Genomic DNA, 24,879 nt, shown 5'->3' on the forward strand with positions numbered 1-24,879 from the left:
ACGACTGGACCTAACGGTCAGGGGTCCCTGGTGGAACCCCTACCTGGGTCCCCTCCTGTATATCCCCATGCTGGTCTAGATCCTTAATGGGGGCCCTGCTGCTAATGCTTTCCCTAAAAATCTAAGCATCCTAAACGACAGTAATAAGTATTCTTAAGGTAGTGACTCTCATTGAACTCAGTGGAACTTGTTTCTGCTTAAATAAATTTAGGGTCAGGTTTGCAAATTTTCAGTTCTATTGTCTTGTTTTGCTGTAAATAATTAAGAATAAATTTAACTGGTTAATATTGTTTTATAGATTAAAAATGCTGTGTTGATTTGTTAATCATATAATAGGACTTTTGCTTTAATTGTGATGTTTTGCTTTGTTAAGAGTGTTTTATAGGTTGCAATTGTTTCACAATATGATTTATGTTGCATTTGTGATATTCTATTATGTTCTATTGTGTTATGGTTATTTATTTAAGTGCAGCTTATGGTGGTGAGCAAGAATCCAGAGCTTTCCATTATGCCTACCCTGTGGTTGCTGACAAGTTTCTCCCTTTAGTTTGGGCTCCTGTGTTTTTTTTAACGGTTGCTGCCTGGCAGAGAAAACCGACATTTTTGGTTCTGTGGGACTTTCTGAGGCTTACCTAAGGAAAGTTCATCACCCAACTGCTTCCCACACTCCACCTTTGGTCGTGCATCCTTGTGAAGAGTGCTACCTTATGCGCAAGCTTAACAGTGTCTTGGCCCCCAGCAGGAGCACCAGTTCTGGATTGCTGCCTTAGTTTGCAGCTTGAATTTTTGCTGATCCAAGAAATGGTAATTACAGGTGCTTACAGTGCTGTAGGGGCTCCCATGCAGGTGTGAAAGGAGTATCCTTTGTTCCTGAGCATCATAAAATACACTGTCACTCATTGCAGCAGGCATTCTTCTCCCACTCTTGCTCGACACCGCCCTATGAAACAGCAACTCTAGATGCATATTTTTATGGGGCAAGAAATGGTTGGCACTCGGAGAGATAGGCATGTCCTACTTTGGACATGCCTATCTGTGTTCCATTTAAGCAGGGCTCTCTAGCAGTTTCCTTTGCTGCTGCTACTATATATTTGTTGTCTCAGAGGACTTGTAGGAGCACACTATAATACTGTAGACATTTTTACGAAGAACTTACACCTCCAAGATGCCTGCCCTGCCTTTTGTTAGAAATGCTCACCTGAATTTTCGATATCATTGCTGGAGGGCTGTATTAGTGCTAGAATAGTGTTTCCTAACATTTAATTAGATATATTCAAATCTAATGCTTTGTGTCCTCCTTGCGGGTGCGAAGAATAATTGTTTCCCGATGAATGAATGAATCGATTTATTTCGGTCACTGCCCAGAGTGTACTTGTTTCCCGATATCCCTTTTAAATACTTCTAAAGTGCTAAACAGGCCACAGGATTACTCTAGCTAGCGTACGTGATAATTTTCAGAATTGCTCAGCCCTAGTGTTACAAATAGATTTCAGGACACGATTGCAGTTAGTCACGTACTTGCAGCGCCTGCTTAAAAATAAGTCGTGCTGAGTGTAATGGGACTTACCATGGGCGTAACCAGGATTTTTGTTGGGGAGGGGCAAACAGTTGAGCTTTTTTGGGGAGATCACGGGTAAAAATGCCTCCCCTCCCCAAAAAAGAGACCACTACGGGGGGCCTGCTTCTGCTGTGTGGGGGTGCAGAACCTCAGTTTATTGAGTATTTTAAATGCTTTTCAATACTTTTTGAGGATTTGCCCCCCCTCTCACTTGGCTTCGCCCATGAGACTCACACCCAATCAAGTAGTACCAGAGCATGACGGTATTTGTAGTTTGTGCGCCCGACCGGAACTGAGAAGCCATCTGGCGTATATTCCCCTCCCAGAGGGCTCGGCGCGAAATGCTTTGTGGGAATCGTAGTACCTAAGCCGACAGGTCGATGAAAAAGCCGCGCACCCGACATCCTCCGCGGGCAGCGACTTCCTCTTTCGGTTGCTAGGTGACGGCCAAGGCGGCAAGCTCATCTCGGGTTGAGCGGGAAGAAGGGCTTTAGGCCCCGGGGAAGGGGCGCCAGAGGTCACTGAATCCGGGGCCGCTCTCCAGGCGCCAAATCCCGAGGGACTGCTGCAGAGGAGTATTCCTTGGGGTTCACTGTCAGGTAAGTGTGTTTTAGCGGTGTAATCCTACGCAGGCTTACTTCCTGGTAATGGGGTTTGGGGTCGCAGCCTAAGCTTGTCAGGGTCATCATAGAGCTGGAAGGGACCCTGAGGAGGAGCTGCTAAAATGCTGAGCTGTGAACAGCTAGAGGCAGAGAAAACATACCTATACACAGTGTTTTTTTCCCCCTGGGGGACGGGACGCATCTCCCTAAACCAGCCTTTCTCACCCTGTGGGTCCCCAGATGTTGTTGAACGACAAATCCCATCACCCCTAGCTAGCAAGGCCAGAGCTCAGGAATGATGGGAGTTGTAGTCCAACAACATCTGGGGACCCGGCCTAAACATTTTGTGACTCTTTGTACTTTTGTCCATTTACTGTACTTATTTCCCCCGATTTGAACTAGAAAATGGTGATTTTCTTGAGTCTAGTGAGAGTACAGTGGTACCTCAGGTTAAGTACTTAATTCGTTCTGGAGGTCTGTTCTTACTTGAAACTGTTCTTAACCTGAAGCACCACTTTAGCTAATGGGGCCTCCTCCTGCTGCTGCACCACCGCTGCACGATTTCTGTTCTCATCCTGAAGCAAAGTTCTTAACCCGAGGTACTATTTCTGGGTTAGCAGAGTCTGTAACCTGAAGCGTATGTAACCCGAGGTACCACTGTACCCCTAAACATTTATTTAGAAATAAAAACACTGCCTATATAGTTGGAGAAAGTAACTGGCATGTTATGCCCCAAATCCTGCGCCCACTTTATCATGGCGGATTTGACTATCTCATCCTGAGTATTCCATTTAAGCAGCAGGTTATACATTCTCGAAAGTAGTTTACTTTTTGGTTCTAACAGTTCTGTCTCTAGTTTCGATTTTTCCACCTGGAATCCAACCTTCTTGTCTACTTTAAAGACCTCTTGAATTTGTGCATAATGCAACCAATCTTGCACCTTGTTTTTTTAATTTTTCCAAGCTCTGCAACCTCCAATTGTCTCCAATCTTTTCAATAATTTCCCCATATTTAGGCCAATTGGCCTCCATGTTAGGTCTCTTACGTGCCTTGGCCTCCACCGGTGAGAGCCACCTCGGAGTCTTACTCTCCAATAAGTCTTTATATTTTGTCCAGACCATTAAAATTGCTCTCCTAACAATGTGGTTTTTAAACAATTTGTGCACTTTAACCTTGTCATACCACAAATATGCATGCCACCCAAAAGCATTGTCAAACCCTTCCAGATCTAGGACATCAGTGTTTTCCAGTAAGATCCAATCTTTCAACCAGCAGAAGGCTGCAGATTCATAACCTCAAGTCTGGCAGGGCAAATCCCCCTCTTTCTTTCGCATCAGTTAATATTTTAAACTTTATTTGGGGCTTTTTGCCCTGCCAAACAAACTTAGAAATATCCTTCTGCCACTTTCCAAAACATTCCACCTTGTCCACGATCTGTAGGGTCTGAAACAAAAACAACATTTTTGGCAATACGTTCATCTTTATAGCTGCTATTCGGCCCAACAAGGAAAGTTTCAATCTTGACCACGTTTCCAAATCTCTCTTGATTTCTGACCAACATTTCTCGTAGTTATCTTTAAACAAATTCAAATTTTTGGAGGTCAGATACACCCCTAGGTATTTTACTTTTTTAACCACATTTAGTTCTGTTTCTTTCACGAACTCATCTATTTCTGTAGTTGTCAAATTTTTTGCTAGAACCTTAGTTTTTTGCTTGTTCAACTTAAATCCCGCCACCCGACCAAAATCAAAAATTAATTCTAACACTCTTTTAGTACTAGAGACTGGTTCCTGCAATGTTAATACCAGGTCATCTGCAAATGCTTTCAATTTATATTGTTTCACTCCGACCTCAATTCCCTGTACCAACCGGTCCTTTCTAATCATGTTCAATAGCACCTCCAGATATAACCAGTAATCTGAACGTGGGGTGGGCAGGTAATAGACAGAGAGGAAACATTATTCCCTTTCATAGTCCTTCATAAGTTACCACTGGTAACTTAAGTTACCCCCCCCCTTCAGAATTTACTTTCTTTCTTCTCCTCCAGTTAGTTAACTTTATGACTTCATAATGGTCACATGTATGTTTGTACTCATAAGGTTTATTACTCCTGGGAACACAAAACCATTATGTGTATGCCTTTATTTTGTCATACTCTTCTGGTAAGGGGTTATTGGTTTGCTTTTGTTTTATTATGCATTTTGTGTTCTCACTTTGCATTTTTATGTTGTAAATCACTCTGTGATCTTTGGATGAAGGGTGGTATACAAATATTATACACACACAAACACACAGTGGAACCTCGGTTTTCAAATGCTTCGGAAGCCGAACAATTCGGAAGCCGAATGCAGACAACCAGGAAGTGAATGCTTCCATTTTTGAACGATTTTCAGAAGCCAAACAGCTTCTGAGGCACATTTTTCATTTTATTCCATTGACTTTGCAGCCAGAGCATTGATTCTCGGTTTCCGAACTTTTCGGAAGTCGAACAGTCTTCCGGAACAGATTAAGTTCAAAAACCGAGATATATATGTAACAATAGTAGTACTCATTTCTGCAATCAGTTGTTATATGTACTAAACTGCAGTTGCTCATTCAGTGTTGCTTCCAAATAAGTTGCCACTTGGAAATTCAGTCATAGTTCTGAGCATCTGGCATTTTTAGAGCTCATGAAGATGGAGCTGAGGTTAGGAGCAAACATTTTTGTCCTTTCGACCACAATTAATTGGTTGCGTCTAGTTTAGAAATACAGGTGACACTCAATTTACATTGGGGTTACGTTATGGGGATAGCGCATAACCATGTAACTTTTTGGCAAATGGGAAGTATTGTTCCTTTTCAAGCTTAGTGGGATGCTGCAAATGACTGAAATCCTGCAATCTTTCTCACCTCGAAATAAACCCCATTGAGTTCAACGGAATTTACTTCTAGGCAGACAAGGTTAGGATTGTATCATTATAGTGGTATGTGTAGCCCAATGGATTAGCAACCTTTATGGCCTTATTTGCAACATTGGGCCAAGGCATACTTGCCAGGTGCAGCAGTCTCCCATTACTAACAGGGAGTAATACATGTTTATTAGAAAGGTGGAGTGTAAGTCTATAATATGTGGCTAGTTTAGCTATTCCTAGGGCTTACAGTTTCTGAGGCTGTAGAGCGTGGCTGTTGTATCTGTTAATGGACCTCTTTGCACTAGTATACAGATCTCTCTAGTTTTATTTGGAAATCATAATCCTACCTTCCTTCTCTGATGATTTTTGGCAAAGTGAAAGCAATGCAACCTGGCTTGTCAGCAGAGTGAGCCAGCTGTGGCCTCACCTGCAGACGCAGGGAGTGTCCTGGGAGCCAGTGCAAGAGAGAACTGATGGGGTGTGTCCCTGCCCATTCCTGTGTAATAGGATAGGTTGGGCCCTATGGTGAGAGTATGAATTGCACATCCGTATGTTCTCATCTCTTTAGAGGAATGTCCTGATCTCTCTGGAAGGCCCTTGGAGAGGCTGCTATTCGTGTCCCTTAATGTCTCAGTGACCAGGGTGGTGTACTTAGTTATTTCTGCATCTAGCCCTTTCTTTACCTGTCCCCCTCCAATGGTTAATATATTTTCTCATTCCTAGCAGTCCTTCACTTGTTTTGTTCCACGCAAGGCAAGGGCCCTTTGTGTTTGTGCTCACAGAATTATAATCTTAGGACCTGTAGCTTCTAGAAACCTTAACAACAGAAAGAAATAATATTCAGCTTCCTTGTTCTAATGCCAATGATGTTTCTGATTTGTACTAAAATCTAGTAAGTTAATTAGTAGAGGACTATAAACCACAGAACCTAGGGCTTGCCAATCAGAAGGTCGGTGGTTTGAAGCCCTACGATGGGGTGAGCTCCCGTTGTTTGGTCCCTGCTCCTGCCAACCTAGCAGTTCAAAAGCTTGATAAAGTGCAAATAGTTAGATAGGTACCACTCCGGCGGGAAGGTAAACAGCGTTTCCGTGTGCTGCTCTGATTCACCAGAAGCGGCTTAGTCATGCTGACCACATGACCCAGAAGCTGTATGCCAGCTCCCTTGGCCAGTAAAGCGAGATGAGCGCTGCAACCCCGGAGTCGTCTGCAACTGGACCTAACGGTCAAGGGTCCCTTTACCTTTACCTATATATGAAGCACTTTTCTTTTACCCCCTCCCTAATCTTATTGGGTTAATAGGTTCATTTTAATTTTTAGCCAGAAGGCCATAACACATGTTTTTTTTTTTTAACATAAGAAACAAAATACTTAAATGCACATATTACAAGAATTGTGTTGTTCAGAAGCTAGGTTGCATAGCCAACCTGATCTAACTATGGAAATGATTGGGATAGTAATATACTGTGAGTTTTTAAAAAAGTATCACTAATCTTTGGTGTAACTGTTGCGAACTACATAATTTTGGATGGTATAAGAATGCATGTAATTTTGGGGATCTGGTAAAGAGGAATATGAAGAATTTTTTTTGTCAAAAAAGCAGAGCTGTCACATACTAATGTGGAGGACTTTCAACCACAAATCGTACATACTGAATTTGATCCTTTTGAGGAAAGGACTGTGTTTATGATGGTCTCCCTGACCAACTGAAACGTGGACCTTTTTTATTAACTTGAGTGGAGCTTGACTTGCATTAGTAGCCCCTGGTGTATGTAGCAGCTACAGTAATTGCACAAGGGGAAGAGGGAAAAGAAAACAGTAACAGAAAATGCTGGGATTCTTTTCTTTCATCCCGTAAATGCTGACAACTGGGACTTCTGATGCCAAAAAGCAGGACAAGCCAGAAAACAGGCAAGAACATCTACATTCAGTGAAGACCGATTCAAGCCTGAGCAGGTGCCATAAAGTAAGTCACAAGCAATTTATTTAATCCATCTGGGTTGAAGATTTTCTCTTCCTTTGTGCCACCCTATTAAAATGCAAAGCTAGCCTGCTTTACGTGCCAACCCACAGTGGCATTCTTTAAACCTGCCAACCTAAAGATGCCAGTTTGAAACCAAGTGAAGGAACATTGACACAGCCTTAACCCTTTTTGCCAGCACATGACGAGGCTCCCAAGCTTGCAGTTCAGAGATGCACTGCTCACAGCACCAGGACCTGTGTGAGAATAATCAACATCTCCTGCCATATCTGTAGGTAATGTGAAGTAGGATCTTGATTTGCCAAGGTGGAAAAGCAGGATGGGTGGTGTGCTGGAGAAGGAAGGGAAGTTGACATCTCCAGCTAATGAAGCAACCTGCATATCACTGCAGAGATGGCGAAGTTCTGTGCTAACTCTCAGTGCTAGACAGGTCTCTCGTAGCTGTCTGCTTAAATTATCACTGCTTGGTTAAATTATGAATTATGCACGTCCATGTTTCGTCAAGTGCTGTGGTGTCAAATATTCAAGGAAGAATCTCTGTGCTTGCTGGGGGTATTGCAAGAGAGGGATTATCTTTGGGGCCAGGGAAGACTTTTTGAGCAGCAGCATGGATTAAGATATTTAAATCTTTGCTTCTGTTTTAAGGCTTTGCTGCTTCTACTCCAGACCTTATTTGAGATTTGTGGCAGATGAGTGGCGTATTTTGAGGCATACAAAACACTCATCTGATCTGGTTTTTTGGCACCGAAAGACCATGGAAATCCACTCAAGTGCATGTTTACTGTGCTTAGCAGTTTAAAGACGGGCCTGCTTCTGTTCTTTAATTTTCTTTGCCACGCACAAAAAAGTGAATGGGATTGTTGCAAACTGGACCTGGTGATTGCCTGGAAGTGGAGCTGATTATGTCCTTGTGTCCTTGCCTGGTTTCCCATTTACCCCTCTAGTGCTGCATCAAGGCTCTGCAAATAGCATGGTTTAGCACTAAACTGGAATGGTGGCAGAAATTCTGAGAAAAATAATTGTGGGGGTGTTTTTGCATAGTGATCTCAGAGGAATCTTTAGTTTGTGTGTGTGTGTGTGTGTGTGTGTGCACGCGCGCCACTCCTGCTGTTCCCTAGTCTACAGTTTAAAATAGAACAGCAGAGTTTCCATTTGATCCTGTTGAATCAACATATCTGGCACCTATCAGGACCACATAACACCAGTCCTGAGAGATCTGCATTGGCTCCTAGTACATTTCCCAGCACAATTCAAGGTGTTGGTGCTGACCTTTAAAGCCCTAAAGGGCCTCGGTCCTGTATACCTGAAGGAGCATCTCCACCCCCATCATTCAGCCCGGACACTGAGATCCAGCGCCAAGGGCCTTTTGGCAGTTCCCTCATTGTGAGAAGTGAGGTTACAGGGAACCAGACAGAAGACCTTCTTGGTAGTGGCGCCGCCCTGTGGAACGGCCCACCCCATCAGATGTCAAGGAAATAAGTAGCTATCTTATTTTTAAAATACATCTGAAGGCAGCCCTGTTTAGGGAAGTTTTTAATATTTAATGCTGTATTGTTTTTAACACTCGATTGGGAGCCGCCCAGAGTGGCTGGAGAAACTCAGCCTGATGGGCAGGGTATAAATAATAAACTATTATTATTATTCGTAGTAGTACTGAAAACTCTGCACTGAGAGTTCCCTAAATTGTGTTGTTCTTGTATACTGCAAATGCATTCTAAATCCATTTTTCTTCTTTCCATTTAGACTGCTGTATGTCTCTCATTGACTCTCTTCACATGTGCCATACGAAAGAATTAGAGAACTAAATAATGCACCAGTACAGTTTGAAGAATGAATTCTAGCATTTCTGTACTTTCTCAAAGTGCATGGTAGTCTATTGGAAAGCGGTAATGGAAGCGGTCACTGGATCACCCTTTCTGTATGTCATCTGCTGCTAATGCAACGTGAAGTTGTTTTAGGAGATAGTATTCATGCTTGCTAATGGTCTTTGTTCTGCATTTGCAGCATTTGGGCTAGATTGTAGCCACTAAAAAAAATCATTAATGCTTCCTGAAGCATTATAAAGAAATGGGCCTGGCAAGCTAAATTTCATGTACAAGTGCAGTGTGGGGGAGAAATAAGAGGACAATCCTTTTGTCCTTTTGCAGGAAGAGATGTCCAGTTAGAATGTTGTTTGGCATGGAAAAAATACTTTCCATTCCTTGCCAGTGTTAGGTGCCTATGCAGGGCTAAAACTGATATTTCAAATTTTCCACGATATGTTATATGTCCATTGTGACTCAGGTAAGGGGTCTGGCCCTAAAGTGAACCCCTATTTTTCTGGTAACACCATATTTAGTGAAATTTGTTTTCATGTGTCTGCTGGGAAGCCCCATTGTCCTCCTTCTCAGTACTGTGTTGGGGCAAGGTGTGGCTTTAAAGGCGCAGGCCAGTGCAAAAAATGAGGACTCAGGATTGGCACAGTCAGCACAGTTCTATCCTCCAGGCAGAAGGGCTCAGGGGAATGGACTGTCCCCACCTGCCCCTAGGGCCACAGATTGCCATTGGTGAGATCTGACGTGTTGGCTGCAAGTAGCAGCCTGTTAAGTTGTCACAATAGTTAGCAAAACAGGCTGTCTTGGTAACCATTTCAGGCTGGCGGTTCTGCTATGAACGGATTTTCACTGTTCTGTGTTTGAATGATCGTATCTGAACTATCCCCCCAGCATTTACTGCAGCTGTGCCTGATGTGTGGGCCTAAATAAGTAAGAACTCGCTTTGGCTACTGCGTTTCTTACAGTGTAACTCCATTTTACAGGTGGACAACTGAGACCTGCTTTGCTGGGAGATGCACAGGAAGATGCTCTAAAAGCACAGAGATGCTCTCACAGATCTGTCAATTGATGGGTGCACTTAAAGAGTTGAATTTTCTTTCCTCATTATTCTGTCCAATTTTCATAGCTCTGATCTTCCAGTGATAGTCCTAAAGGCTATACTATCCCATACCAACCAATCCAGTTGCTTGCTCTGTTTTGCTATAATAGGAATTACTCCGCCTTTTGATCAGATGTGAATTGGAGTCATAACATTTTATTCCAGAGCAATGGAATTCATGCTGTTCATCGTTTCATAGTATGGCAGGGTCAGTGAATGGGGTACTTTCGGGGGGGGGCGGGCAAAACAAAAACTGTTGCCTTGGCAACTGCACACTGCGCAAACAAGTGCCATGGAAATTTTCTTCCTAGCTGCAGGAAGGAAAGAATTCATTTATGCAAATAATTCATTGCTCTGAACCACAGCTAGTTGGAAATTCATAATATCGTGCAGCAGATTAGCTGCTCTAGAACATTTCCCAGGTCTGGATCTTGTCACAATTTGGAATTGTTTTGCTTCTGTGTCAATGGATTTATATAAAGATCCCTGGGCTGGATTAACAGATAGACTACACATACCATAGAGTGAGGCCTTAAGTTTGTATGAAGGATGATTTTATCCCACCTCTGCAGTGCAGGGCTCTTCTTTCTTTTTTTAATGTTTCCACAGTTGAGAACGTTGTGGTTGGTTTCTTTGCCAGGCAAACGGTGGCTAAATTCCTGGCTGTGGAGAAATGTTAAGGTGGTTGGAGCCTGTATAGCCCAAGGAGCAGACTGATGATGTGCAATGAGGCAATTTCAGGTGTTAAAGTAGCAGGACATAATTTTCTGTTAATTTATTGCATTTATATTCTGCCTTTGCTCCATGATGGTACTTGAGATGGCATAGATGGGCAGATTGGAAGCAGAGAGTGGCATGAATTAGAAGAGGGTGAGACTTTGAATATGACTCCTTGACTTTATCTTTTAATCTTCCCGAGTTACATGTTGACAGAGGCAAGGGACAGGGGGTGAGAAATAGTTTCCAGGTCAACATGCCAACTTTGTATTTGAGAGCCATTGTAATAGTGATAATGAGTATGAGCTAGAGCTTCTCAGTTCAGCCGTGTGTTTGTCGGGAGCCATTGATGAACCACAATCTCTGAGCCTCTTGTCCCCTAGTTTACCTGCAATGTGGGAATAATAGTGCTGACCTTTAAATGATTGTTTATAAAGATTACAGTCATACCTCGGGTTACAGACGCTTCGGGTTGTGTGATTTCGGGTTTGCACCGCGCCAAGCCTGGAAGTACCGGAATGGGTTACTTCCGGGTTTCGGCGCTTGTGTATGCGCAGAAGCGCTAAATGACACTTTGTACATGCGCAGAAGTGCCGAATCACGACCCACGTGTGCGCAGAAGCGGCAATGCGGGTTGTGAATGCTGCGCGTTGCGAACGTGCTTCCCGCACGGATCACGTTTGCAACCCGAGTGTCCACTGTACTGAGCCAGTGTATATGAAGGGCTTTTGAGCACTTAGAAAAAGCAGTGACCTGAGTTCTCTGAGTGCCCCTCCTTATGTTGGCAAAACTGCATCTTAATATTTTTGCCCCCATTCTTCATGCCTTTTTGCCCCTTTCCCCTCCTTCAGCTAAATCATGATTGCCAGAAATATCCCAATAAAAAACAAAAGGGAAGGGTGGAGGAAAAGCCTATGGACATTTGGAAACAAAATAAATTACATAAAAGAAGTAAAGCCTATCCCAAAATGCATGTATTTATTGTTTCTTCTGTTTACAGCACAAACTTTGGGAAGCCTTTGATCATCCCATGAGGAAAGCGTGTAGAGACCACATTCGCAGCCATCAAAGCTGAACACCTGGGTGTAGAATAATGGATTCCAGGTATGAGAGCTAGCAGAAGAAAAGGGTTTGACCTGATGGGTTTCCTTCTGCTAAGAAGTCTAGGCAGGGCGGGGCCTCACTAACTGGGATTCCTTGCTTGCCTGCAGTATGGCTGTTTTCTCCACCCTGGGAAGCCCCTTTTTGGAGCAATCTTGTTCGCGGAGCCATTACCACCCTTCCCAGGCACACCCACTGAGGAAGGAGCAGCGATATACGGTGAGATGGGGTGGGGGGAGACAAGGTGGGCAAATAATGCTGCAGAGTCACTAGCGGGGAAATCAAATGGAGCAGAGCTGCTAGCAGGAAGAGTCAAACAGGTCTTTTGGATCTCTATTGAACCAGTCCCTTTCAGGAGCTGGATAAAAATTCCATGGTGTTGGCTATCCAGTGGAACATGAATGCTCCACTTTGAGCATTTCTGTATTCTTGGGGGTTGAGCTAGGCCTGGAAAGAGCCAATAAAGTATATTGATTAGATGCTGGGAGTTCAAATCCCTTCTCAGCCATGACGTAGGCCACTCATCCTTTCTTAGCTTAGCCTTCCTCTCAGGATTGTTGTGATGGAAAAGGATGTGGGGGTAGGAAACCACGTTTGATGCCCTCAGTTTTTTGGAGGAAGTGTAGGATAAAAATGTAACGATTAAACAGTTGTCAAGTGGAGCTACAGGAAGAGGGAGTTATTTTACATCTTGGCTTGAACTTTTCTGGAAGGTTTATGCCAGCCCTTTGGGCCCACCGACTCTGAAAACTCACTTTCCCGCTTTCCCTAGGCTCTGAGCCCGTCTCGTTTACGACACAAGAATTGCCCCACCTCTCCCAAGAAGGCAGAAACACAAAGTCCTCCAACCCCAGGTTTGCTTCCTGGGTCCAGTTACCAGGAAGTGAAACCCCCAGAGTCAGACTCTACAAGCCCCTTCAATGAATCATGGCCCTCGACTGAGCGCAGTTCTTCCTCTCTGACTCCCGAGGCAGCAAAGGGCCTTCCCTCAGAGCAGATAACGGGGATCAAAGCACTGGCGTCGCCAAAGCCCCCAGAATCTGTTTCAGACAGCGATTCAGTTATTGCCAGGTAAGCCTGCTAGCTAAGGGTTTCTTCTCAGGTGGGCGGGCATAGCAGCAAGAGTTTACTGGACTTGTGTGGGGATGGGAGTCCTGGGTTCAAATACTACCTGGAAGAAGAACACATCTGATACCCTCAGTCAAGTCTGTTTCTCAAACTTAATTTGTTCCGGAAGTCTGTTCTAAAACAAAAGCGTTCCAAAACCAAGGGCACTTTCCCATAGAAAGTATTGCAAAACGGATTAATCGATTCCAGACTTATAAAAACAACCCCTAAAACAGCAATTTAACATGAATTTTACTATCTAACGAGACCATTGGTCCATAAAATGAAAGCAATAATCAATGTACTGTTCTATTTAAAACAAATAAGACAGTACTGTAGATGATATTTTTTTTAAAAAAATCTTAACCTGCACTGATGATAGTCATTGTTTGGATGGGGGGCTTTTATCCATTTCCACAGTCACACAATCAATCAGTCAATCAATCAATCAATCAATCAATCAATCAATCAATCAGTAGCTGAACTTCCACACAGTCACAAAAACAAATTAACCGAAAAGCCTCCGAAACAAAAATGCAAAATAAATTGCAAAAACAAAAGTGCCAAACTTAATTTGTTCTGGAAGTCAGTTTGACTTCTGAAATGTTTGAAAACCAGGGCGCAGCTTCTGATTGGTGCAAGCACCCCAGAAACAATAGCCAACAGCAGCATTGGATGTTCGGCTTCCGAAAAACATTCGAAATCCGGAACACTTACATACCAAGGCGTTTGAGAACCAAGGTACCACTGTACTGAGTCTCTAGTCTAGCTTGGGAGTGATCACTACATTGAAGTAAAGTTCTTTGTCCATGTCTGTGATGCGGCACCTTTGATCCTTTGGCAGGTATATGGAGCGATTTCGTTACGGGCAGCCCACAAGCCGCAGGGAGCGCTGGGCACCAAATGGTCACTCTGCACAGTTCTGGTGGCTTGGCCACTCCTTTCCCCCTGAATGCAACATTTCCAAGAAGGAGACATCGCCAACTTCAGGTACTTGAGTCCAACAAGAAGGGTGCCGATATGGGGAACACTTTTATCAAGGTAGACCAGGATGAGTGGGCCCTCGGAAAAATTGGATTTGTGTTGGAGCAGTACCTGCCCTAGCCAAAAGAGTGGTTGCTATTGGTAGGAAAAACTTCAGATTTGAAGACTTGCAAATTTAGATATGGACACACACATTGGAGCTGTGTCTTTGTCCAGGACTTACCTGTTAATTCCTATGAAGTAGAACTTTTTAGCAGTGGCGGGTAGCGCTCACAGGTCGCTCCTGTCCTAGCTTTTCCCATAAGAGAGGCATTTGAGACCAACTTGGGACCAGGTTGTCTGAGAGACTCGCCTGGTCAGTAGAATAATCTCAGTGGCCCTCCTCATTGTGCCATAGTCTGCAGGTGTCCATCTGGCATCAACTGGGAAGAGGGCCTAAAATAAATAAATAATAGGAGTGTGCCAGGATTTTAAAAATCACAATATTTAAATCTGTCCCCTCCTCTGTAGTTATCAGATAACTCTGCATATGCTCTAAGGTATTTTCTTTAAGGTATCAAAGCAATCCAAAGTGAGATGGGGGGGGCTCTGATGGCCCCCATTATTACTTGGGAGTTCTGTGTAATTTTAGCACCCATTTCTCACAACCAAGCAACCTGTCCAAAGAGTGGATTCATGTTGGCCTTTTTCAGGGTTCTTCACCTATAATTTAGAAGATAACTTAAAGTCAAGCATATAGTTTTTCAGGCCTATGGATGAAAGGGGAAGGGAAGGAGGGAGGGAGCCTAGAGCCACCCAAGATTTAAAGATTAGGCTCTTTGCAAAGATGTCTGAACTGTGTGAGTCAGAAATCTGTAATGAAGGTGTCTCCTTGCAGACAGTAGCCAGAGTGAAGTGAGGCAGTCGCTTTTCAGTCCTGCTCTGGACCAGTCTCCCTTGGTGAGTAAGAAGGTTCTCTCTAGGAATGGGGAGGTATCTACTCTGTCCACCAAAAAAAGGACATAATATAGTTATGTTATCTTTGTGGATCACTGTTAATCTCAACCCTCAGGGTTGAGGAATATTGTACAGAATCTGGAGGCATGGGTTCTAATCTTTGCTCAGCGATAAAGCTCATTGAATGACCTTCAGCCAGTCATATCTTAGAGCCTAGCCTTTTAAGCAGGATTGTTGTGAGGATAGTATGGAATAACCACACATGCTGCCCTGGTCTCCTTGAAGAATATAAACATGATAAATGGGGAAATCATATGTGTAAAGTTGGTCCTGCTTTGAGGACTGTGCTCTGGGGGGAGAAAATTGTGATGTTCACTATAGCACTTCTCAGCAGGATGATTAGTTTTTGGTTTCTCATTTGGATCTTTTATTAAGAACCAAGCGACCTTAAATTTTCAGAATTTGCAGGCAGGTGGGAGTCTTGCTTGGTCCTGGTTTGGCTGATTACTTTGACAGATCAGAAGACCATTTTCAATTTCCTCTGTCTCAGTAACTCCCTGCTTATTGGTATCTGAAGAAGTGTGCATGTACACGAAAGCTCATACCAAGAACTAACTTAGTTGGTCTTTAAGGTGCTACTGGAAGGATTTTTTTTTGTCCCTGCTTATTATTACTGGTGATTGTTTCACCTTAACTGGTGTTCTTCTGCTTCCTGTCCCTACTTTGTCTGCACCAGAGGATCAATGTACCTTTGTCCCATTGGATTGACCATCTTCTATTTTTTTGGTCATGAGCTTGCTAACACTAGGCACTCCATAAGTGCTGCAGCTTCTCCCCTTGCCCTGCTGCCAGAATCCTGACATTCTTTTCTTTATAGAGCAGGCATGGGGAATGTGTGACCCCCTGGATTTTGTTGGACTAGAGCTCCCATTATCCCTGACCATTTGCCCCATGAGCTAGAGCTGTTGGGAGTTGGAGTTCAACAACATCTGGTGGGCCACAAGTCCCCCATCCCAGCTATAGAGTCTCCTATCTGACCCATTCCTTTGTATGCTCTTTTGTAGGGGGACTCACAGGATTCTTCCACGCTGGACCCTGAGACTGTTAAGCTGCAGGAGAGAGCAGCCAGGCTGTTACACAGAAGGTACTAACCTCCCTTGTATTTCACTCATCATCTAGGCTGCACCTTCCTCAGTGTCTAATGGGCCTTCCAGCTTCTCTTTCTGTTCTCTCCCCAGCTGCCCCTCATTCCTAATAACCTGCCTGTCCTCATATGTTTTTCTGCATGCAGCACATCCCCGTTGAGCAGCTCCAGGCATGCAAGCTCTACCCCCACGTCCACCATCACAAATGCTGACACAGACATGACTGGTCGTGCTCCACATCACCTTGGTCTTGGCGAGCTGCAAGGTAAGACATGAGATCCAGGACCTTGCCTCTTAAGGGAGTGTTTTTCAACCTGGGGTCTCCACATGTTGCTGGATTCCAATCTCAACAGCCCCAGCCAGCTTAGCCACTGGTAAGGGGTGATTGGAGCTGTAGTCCCAGCACCTGAAGCCCAAGGTGGAAGAACTCTGTCTTGAAGGAATGCCAGTGTTGTGGACAATGACAGAAAGTGAGTGCTGTTGAGGGGGGGGGGAGTGAGGAAAAGAAAGTTGGCTGGACTAGTAACTGGCCGAGTGCTAGTCTGATTGCCTCCTAAACAGTGTGGATGTTCTTATTTGGCGATTTATGAAGAATGATGGCTGCTTTAGTACAAATCTTTAGACTGCCCTATCTTTCAGTGCATCACTCAAAGGCAGAATTTGGTAAGGGGCATCCCAGTAATCTCCCCTTTCATTCTCAAATAAACAAATTGCTAGCCCTTCAGGCAATCCTGGGTAACTTTCAAAAGGCCAGAGCGGTTGCTGAGCAGGATCTCGCATGGACAGGGTAACAGCAGCTGAATAAACTGGGCAAAACAGCAACTGTACAAATTTCTATTGCTAAATTTCTAGAGGTCACAGAATTACTGGTATAGAATTCGTGTTGTCTTGATATTAATTTGATTCTTGTTCAAAAGCACACATGCCTTATCATATGCCGGTTGAGTTGAATGGGCTCTTTTGGACTCCAGCTTCCATCATCCCTAGCTAGCATAGCCAGTGGTGAGGTATGATGGGAATTGTAGTCTAACAACATCTGTGGAGCCATGGGTTCCTCCTGCCTGCTGTAAAAGATCCAGTGACTGATATAAGCCATCACCAAAGGAGACAAATCAATATACACTTTTTCAAAGATGATGATCCCAAAATGAAAACAGTGATGGACAATGCCTGTATCTTGCAGAACTTTTTCAGAAGTTCACTGCAGACACTCCATTCATGTGCACCTCTCTCTCTCCCTGCCTCCCTAGGTAGTCGGAATGCTTTCCCTTACTATATCACTCAAAGATCTCAGCCATGTTCTTCTTCAAAACCAGAGGATGATATCCTTTTCCAGTGGCGTCTCCGGCGAAAGATGGAGGAAGCGAGCCAGGCTGTTGCTGTGATGCCCCCTCTAGCTTGGAGGAGTCCACATATCCAGCCAACCTGTGCTTCCAGCCTGGTAAGAGTTTGAGGTGAATACCTTTGCCATTGTCCTGTGCTGTGTAGCTTCAAGGCAAAAGCCTTGGAAGCAGGGGATGGAGCCATGCTTTCGGTTCACAACAAGATAGAGAAGCGCAAGCAATAGGCAGGGTGTGATGCATGAGAGGACCACAGCTCTTGCTACCTTGTTGTTGAGAGCTGAAGTGGAAGAAACCTTGCAAAGTTCATGCACTGTTTCAGGCCGCTCCATCTTTATAACTTCCAAGATGCTTGTGGCTATTCCACTTCAATCGTTTTGGAGTTGATGAGGTAAACAACTTTCCCATCATAGTATTGATCCTATACAGTATGGCAAAGCATTCAGAGAGGAGTGGATCTGCTTCTAAGCATCTCGCTACTCCATCTCAGAAAGTCCAGTACATGCAGTCTGAGTCATGTATATTTTTCAATCGTTGTTCCCTGCAGGTAGAAAGAACGGCCCAGAAGCCATCAGAACCTTCAAGTTGGAAGCGTGAAGATGGAAGAGTGCAGCCAACTTCGGAAACCGAGCTGCATGTGAAATCCACCCTCCATGATTATCATCCCTGCTGCCCCACAGACTCTGTGAAAAATGGACCATGCTCCACGCAGCTCATAGAAGCCACTCCCTTCAGCAGTGGGATTGTACTGGTTGGAAGTTCAGAACCAAAGAGAGAGCAAGGAGTGAAGGAAGTAACTCTGCAAGAGGAACATGTCCCTGCATACCAAGACTCTCCTCTCCTTGCAAGGCCTGCAGGAACCAACAAGCTTTTGGACCAGAGCACTTTGCATCAGGATCAACAGGCAGCCCGCCCTGTAGAGAGAGTGCACACTGAGCCCAGAGGGAACCAGAAGGCATTCAGAACCCAGCAGGGCCAAGCCAAACCAGTCAGAGACTTCCGAGGGCCACCAGTCAGTCGCACAAAAGATTCTATTCAACACGTCTTGGGAGAGGTATAAGCATATGATCTGGCAATCTTTGTGGCTGTCATCACAGTGTGACGTAGAGGCCTATCATGCAGAATAGTGAGCACTTCAGTCCGGATGATTTTTCTAGTCCTCATGGTTGCAAAGACAAATGTGAATGCTTTTATTGGCAGCTACTGCTAAAGATTTTAGGAATAAGGACTAGGCTGAGGTTTCCATTAATCTCAGACACGGCTCCTTGACTCAGTGCAGGCCCCTCCCCAGTTCTACCTAGACACTTTCTATCCTTAACACTTTTCTTGCCCTCTGATTCCCCCCCCCCCCAATGTGTTCCAATTGCCCCCACTTCCTTTATGGCTAACAAAAATTTAATGCTAAATTGTGAAGTATCCCCACATTATATTTCACTGGAACAGTGGTTTTCAAACTGTGTTCCAGGGAAGTTTATGTGAGGCCCTTCGTGTGGGAAGCAGTGACAATCAGTTCTGGCAGACAGAAAATTCATTTGAAAGACAGCTTATTCATCATTATTGACCTTCTGCAAAGCCGTTGGAGAGAAAACAAATTCACAGGCTGTACTGTGAATTTAGACAGGAGTGACAGTGGGATCCAACAGGCCTGGCTAGTGGCCCATCAGAAGTGTTTGCCCTAGTGCATGCCTGTGATGGACTTGGTCAGGTGGGTGGAGGGACATCCATGGGAGCGAGAGACAATGTGTTTAAAGCTGGAAGAGGAGTTTTTTTGTTCCTTCCTTCCAGTTTCATGGTAGCCTTCTAGAGAGGCTTCTGCCCCTTTGAAGGTGAAGGAGGAACATCATCAGCACCTGCATTCCGGGAGCTGCAAATACATGCACCACACACACATCTCTTGCTCGGACTTGGTTTGCTCTTGGGTCCCTTTCTCTAGTGCTGCCCAAGCCTGATTCTGGTCCTTCTTGCTCCCATGGGAAACTTTATTGCATCCAGTTATCAAACTTGGTTTAGCAGCCTGCTCCCCGGCTGCTTCCCTTCAGGCTAACCAGACTGACGTGTGGCCTGCTGTGACATTATCTCAAAGCACTGGATGCTGCAGCCAGGTTGGTTCAGACAGCAGGCAAGCATCAGGCCTTCTCTGCATGGACATCTTGGTAGATGTTAAGGAGTTTCTCAGTAGGTAACGTGATGTGGATTCCTTAAAGACCACTGTGCCAGAGAAAAAAAGCACTTTCAGAAATTTATGTAGATAAACAAAATGTAATCAAGTGGCACACTTGCAGATTTCCCAGTGGGTTGTGGGAATGACTTTACTATAGAAAAGGAAGATGAACCATCATCCAGCAGCTCCATTTAGCTGCTTGGGGGTATCTGAAATGGGCTCTTCCACTTCTGCTTTCCTTCCCAGGAGGACAGGAGGAGATTTAACTAGCTTTCTCTCTCATCCAGGTGATTGCCGAAAGACTTTTCTCCCCACCTGATTCTCCACATCCTCATACGGACAAACCAAAAAGGAATTCAAAGAGTCGAAGCCTGGATGAAGCTCGGCCAAGAGCTGTTTCTGCTCCCTCACATCCCCAGCTCCTGAACATGGCTGCTCAGCTGCTGGAGCAGGCTGAAGGTGGGATAGTTGAGGGAATGGCAGATATGTGGATTTCACGGAGGCCTTTAAACATTCATGGTGGGGTCCATTTCGTCCCACCCGGACAAGCATGTTCCTTTAGTTCCTGCCTGGCTTCACATTTCATAAACTCTGGACAGGAAACCTAGACCTGGAGTCTGGACCACTGAGTGGCCGTCACCGGCAATGGGCGATGATGATGCTCTGTTCAGTTTCCACTGGGCAAGCATGAGCTTAATTCCAATTTTGCAACTATTCTAAACACATTGACCAAATCAGTAATGGGTGGAATGGAAATGGAGATGTGGCTAGAGAAGGAACAGAGTAAGCAAGAGACAGGGTGTCTAAAGGTGCCTACACCAGTGAGGGTTTTTTTTAATACAGACCTAGAACTACACATGATGGGACACGGGTGGCGCTGTGGGTTAAAGCCTCAGCACCTAGGACTTGCCGGTCGAAAGGTCGGCAGTTCGAATCCCCGCGGCGGGGTGCGCTCCCGTCGTTCGGTCCCAGCGCCTGCCAACCTAGCAGTTCGAAAGCACCTCCGGGTGCAAGTAGATAAATAGGAACCACTTACCAGCGGGAAGATAAACGGCGTTCCGTGTGCTGCGCTGGCTCGCCAGATGCAGCTTCTCACGCTGGCCAAGCTGGAGCAAGAGGAGGGGAATATGTGGAAGCGGGAATTGAGCAGGAGGAATTGGTAAGTGCCTGGGAAGTGGGTTATTTTACAGGTTTGCGCTGATCGTTTGGTTCTAAGCAAATAAACAACAGACAGCTTGGAACATCCCTGCAGATACCGTATTTTTCGCCCTATAGGACGCACATTTTCCCCTCCAAAAATGAAGGGGAAATGTGTGTGCGTCCTATGGGGCGAATGCAGGCTTTCGCCGAAGCCTGGAGAGCGAGAGGCATTGGTGCGCACCGACGTCTCTCGCTCTCCAGGCTCCAGGAAGCTATCCGCAAGCCTTACGCGCCCGGGGAAGTTCCCCCGGGCGCGCAAGGCTTGCGGGCGCCAGCCTGCAGCGCGGAGCACGGGGCGCCCTCCGGAGGACGCCTCGTGCTCCGTGCAGGTGTCCACAAGCCCTGCGCATCTGGGGGATCTCCTCCGGGAGCGCAAGGCTTGCGGGCGGCAGCTGGCAGCGCGGAGCACGGGGCGCCCTCTGGAGGACGCCCCGTGCTCCGCGCTGGTGTCGGCAAGCCTTGCACACCCGGGGGATCTCCCCCCCGGGCGCGCACGGCTTGCGGGTGGCCGCGGCAGCGCGGAGCACGGGGTGCCCTTTGGAGGATGCCCCTTGCTTCGAGCAGGTGCCCGCAAGCCTTGCGCACCGGGGAGGGCGTGTGGGGCACCCTGAAACAGAGGGCTCCCCATGCTGCGGACAGTAGCCTGCCGCCCGACGCTCGGGGCACCCTGAAGCAGAGCGCCCCTCGCGCCAGACAGACATCGGCCAGCCCCACAAGCTTGGGGGACAGCGGGGAGGCGCAGCACCGCCATCCCACTGTTCCCCGGCCTGGTTTTGGGGGGGAAATAAAGGAAAAATATTTTTCCTTTATTTCCCCCCCAAAAAAGTAGGTGCGTCCTATGGGACAAAAAATACGGCATATATTGGAGAGCTCCATCCACAGCCCTGACTGGTAGGAAAAGGAGAACGCACTTAAAGTGGAGTTAATTTTTCTGTTTTGCAGACTCGGATGGAACAGAGTTTGAGGACGACCCCCTGTTACGGGTGCTAAGGGGCCAGAGGGAGTTGTTGCGCAGCCAGCTGAGGTGGGTCGATGCTGATTGCAAACTGTCCAGAGGCATTCTCTCTTGGGATTGCTGCTGTTTCAAAGTCTTTGCTAGCTGCTGAGAACGGTTGCCTTACGTTGCCTGATGTCCTGTCAGGCTTTCCATGCCCCTCTCCTTTGGCTTTGAAGCATAATGGATACTGTTAGAAGTGTTGTCCCCTTTGTCATCATCCCTGGTGCCTTTGCAGTGTCAACACATTCTCCGTATGTGTCTTCTTCCCACCCACCCCAGCTTTAGATGCAGCTCCTATGAAAAGAGGTCGTTAGAATTCATATTGTTTGATGCATATTCTTCCCTCCTTCAAAAGAGTTTAGGTGGTGTGTATAGTTTTTCTCTCCACCCATCCTGTCCCCACAACCAATCCTGTGAGTTAGGCTGAGAAATGATGGCTGGCCCAAAGTCATTTGGTGAGTTTTGTGGCTGGGTAGGAATTTGAGCTGGAGTCTCTCTGGTCTTAGTGCAGTGTTGCAACCATCACACCACACTGTCTCTCTATAAGGATCTGTAAGAGGTTGCTTATGTTTTAGCATCAGGCAAGAACTCAAGGCTTTATAGTTCATATTCATCCAGATTTAATCCTTCCCTAAAGTACAATTCTTGGTATGGACAGGATAGTGGATATTCAGTGATTCCAAGCAATCACTTAAATAATAATAATAAAAGAGAGCACAGAAGTCAGCTTTTTTTGATGGCCTGTATTCATTTTTGCAATGTTTCTAGTCTTTACAGCTGTGACAACTGAAAGCATGTAGGAAATAATCTAGTAATCTCAAAAGTCAGAAGTGTGGCTTATGTTTATTTTTTTAGTGGATTTAGGCATCGCACATGCCATTTTGACACTTTTCATATGTGAGAGAAGCAGCATAAAGTATGCAGGAAATAGAATTTGCTTAATTTATGCACATCTTAGAATTTATGATAAGTTGGCGCTTTTTAGTGCAAAGGGCATTCTGCTTTCAGCTATGAGCGGTTGTTGAGTGCTGCCCCACTGCTCCAAACAAATTGCAGCTGCCTGGTCTGATGGGCAGTTTATTCTGTGACAGTATGCCTGTGTTGCTTTGGTCTCCTCCAGCCCTTAAAGGTGGTATGCACTTCTACTCTGTTCCCTTGCAGAGCTGTGGATGTCCGCGTAGCTCAGCTTGAAGGCTACCATCCTGATGAAGACTTACCCCGTCGATGACAGACGCCTGCACGATCTTCTCTGCACCTTGAGTGTGGTTGAAGGCTCTCCGATTCATAATTTGGGATTACAGCAGTGGACTGGGTCCTGTGCTCCTTGCTCAGACACCTCTGGATGACTTCAGCGACAGGCTTTGGGAGAGGTTCTTATTTATGCTAGCACCCTTCTGGTTTTGGCTGCGCTGCCTGTACCCAACAAGCTGGTGTGTTCATCAAAGTCAACTGGGAGTGCAAAATGACCAGGCACTGGTGTGTAGGGATGTGCCTAAAGCATAAACAGTGCCTTGTTTCCATGGTTTCATTGTGTATTTTTGTGGTGAGATTAAAATAAAAAGTGTATTTTTGGATCAAAATGAACTGATGGTTTGCAGTAAGATGACATAACCTATCCAGTACCTCCTGTCCAATTAAATGATGGTTAATGAAGTCCAAAACCATTTGACTTGGAGAGGAGGCACTAGGCAAACATTTTAAATTTATTTTAGCCACCTTTGGAATGGAAAGGACGGATGAACAATCCCCAAATAAATACATTTTATTTTATTAAATGTTGTATTCCACCTTTCTAATTAGCTGTCAAAGGCACCTTACATCGAATTGTGTTTTATTGGATTTCAAACAATGTAATCCCCCAAAAGAGTAACAAAAACCAATAGTAACACCAAAGCACTAGGAGAGTTAAAACTGGCAACAGAACTCTATTGGGGAAGGCACAGGAAAAGAAAAATGTGTTTACTTGGGCCTTAGGTGTGCCTCTTTGGGGAGGGTTTTTCACAGGACCTTTTCCGTTGTGGCACCTCATTTCCAGTAGTCACCTGCCTAACCTTCAAGAGCAGGGACACTCGAAGGAGTGCTGACGACTGCAACAAACTGCAAGGTTTGTGCAGGACAAGGTAGTGTGGATGCTATCCTGTAGACCAGCATTGTAAGTTTAGTCCCTTCTGCAGTAACCTGCTGCATTTCTGTGCTTAGTGCAAAGGATTGGAAGTGAGAGGCCTCTGTCTCACCTCCGCCAACTCGCTGCCATGCAGTTCCATGTCACATATGCCATTCCCAGGCCAGTGATTAAATATGCTACAGATGAATGTGTTGCCCCTGCTCAGCCAAAGAAGACGGATGGGGAGATGCGAGGTGGGACATAGATATAAAAGCATCCATTTAATGTGTCATAAACTGTTTCCTCCAAAGTCCTGGAAATCATATATGTCCTGTCCAGAGAGATATTTGGTGCCCTTTTATGCAGTAGCAATGTTAAGACTGCCAGTGCTTAATATAGGAGCCTAGTAACAATATGAGGGAAGATCAAAAGACTCTATAAGGAGCTCCTCTAAATGACCAGGGAAAGAGGAAATAGATGCTGGCGGGCCAGCATAGAATAATCCCAAGAAAACACAAGTTTCCCCATGGCTGGTTTCTCATAGCACCCTCCCTGTCCCTGTTGTCTATTAACAGGGAGCATTATGGGTGAGACTGAAAGCTCCTTTAGTGCAGTATTACGTTGCCAACCATGATGGCCTGTTCCCCCTTTGATCCCAGCATCTGGTATTCAGTACACAACAGCTTCCATTTAGCTATTGTGGCTAATATCCATTGGCAGTGTTCTCCTTGTCTAAGCCTTTAAAAAAGTGATCTGAGCTTGTGGTCATGACCACATTTTGGAGGTAAGGAATTCCATAAGTGAATTACGAATTTTGTGTTAAGTACTTTACTTCTTTTTGTCAGTCCTGAAACTGCTGCCACTTGGTTTAAATATTGGTGTAACCCCCCCAGTTCCAGCGTGAGAGGATGGAAAAGGTTTTTCGATTTGCAGCCCTTAGGCCCTTTAGGTTGTGATGTCTGGCTATGAATGGAGAAAGGGAACTGAACACAGGAGTATCCCTGCAGAAGATAATTTCTTTTCTAAGTTGGGCTTCAAACGAGAGAGAATAAATTGAATACTCCTGAGTGGGGCAAATGGGCAAGCAAGGAATGTGGCACTCTACCACTTATTTTTTCTGTATGAACATATATATATATATATA

The 24,879-nt window shown here is 45.2% G+C and overlaps 1 protein-coding gene across 4 annotated transcripts; it reads left to right on the forward strand.

Moving 5' to 3' along the window:
* The first annotated feature begins 1,832 nt into the window (after positions 1–1,832).
* Positions 1,833–23,211, forward strand: PROSER3 (proline and serine rich 3). Of its 4 annotated transcripts, none has more exons than XM_083751074.1 (14): positions 1,910–2,157; positions 8,774–8,948; positions 11,661–11,764; positions 11,872–11,980; positions 12,534–12,832; positions 13,713–13,858; positions 14,730–14,791; positions 15,853–15,932; positions 16,080–16,198; positions 17,184–17,374; positions 17,821–18,327; positions 19,722–19,893; positions 21,577–21,658; positions 22,793–23,211. In XM_083751074.1, the coding sequence occupies exons 3-14, from the start codon at positions 11,754–11,756 to the stop codon at positions 22,857–22,859; spliced, it is 1,845 nt and encodes a 614-aa protein (XP_083607200.1). In that variant the 5' UTR covers positions 1,910–2,157; positions 8,774–8,948; positions 11,661–11,753; the 3' UTR covers positions 22,860–23,211. The 4 variants fall into 4 exon arrangements, with proteins under 4 accessions (XP_083607199.1, XP_083607200.1, XP_083607201.1 ...); XM_083751075.1 differs by lacking the exon at positions 8,774–8,948 and adding an exon at positions 10,584–10,684; XM_083751076.1 differs by lacking the exon at positions 1,910–2,157 and adding an exon at positions 4,963–7,015.
* Positions 23,212–24,879: the final 1,668 nt, after the last annotated feature.

Source organism: Podarcis gaigeae, assembly GCF_964106915.1.
Source record: "Podarcis gaigeae genome assembly, chromosome: 8".
In the NCBI taxonomy this organism is placed as follows: domain Eukaryota; kingdom Metazoa; phylum Chordata; class Lepidosauria; order Squamata; family Lacertidae; genus Podarcis; species Podarcis gaigeae.

Coding starts and splice junctions, on each gene's coding strand:
- PROSER3 (XM_083751073.1), top strand. Junction 13,859..14,729: donor GGAGACATCGCCAACTTCAG/GTACTTGAGTCC, acceptor GTCTCCTTGCAG/ACAGTAGCCAGAGTGAAGTG. Junction 17,375..17,820: donor CAACCTGTGCTTCCAGCCTG/GTAAGAGTTTGA, acceptor TGTTCCCTGCAG/GTAGAAAGAACGGCCCAGAA.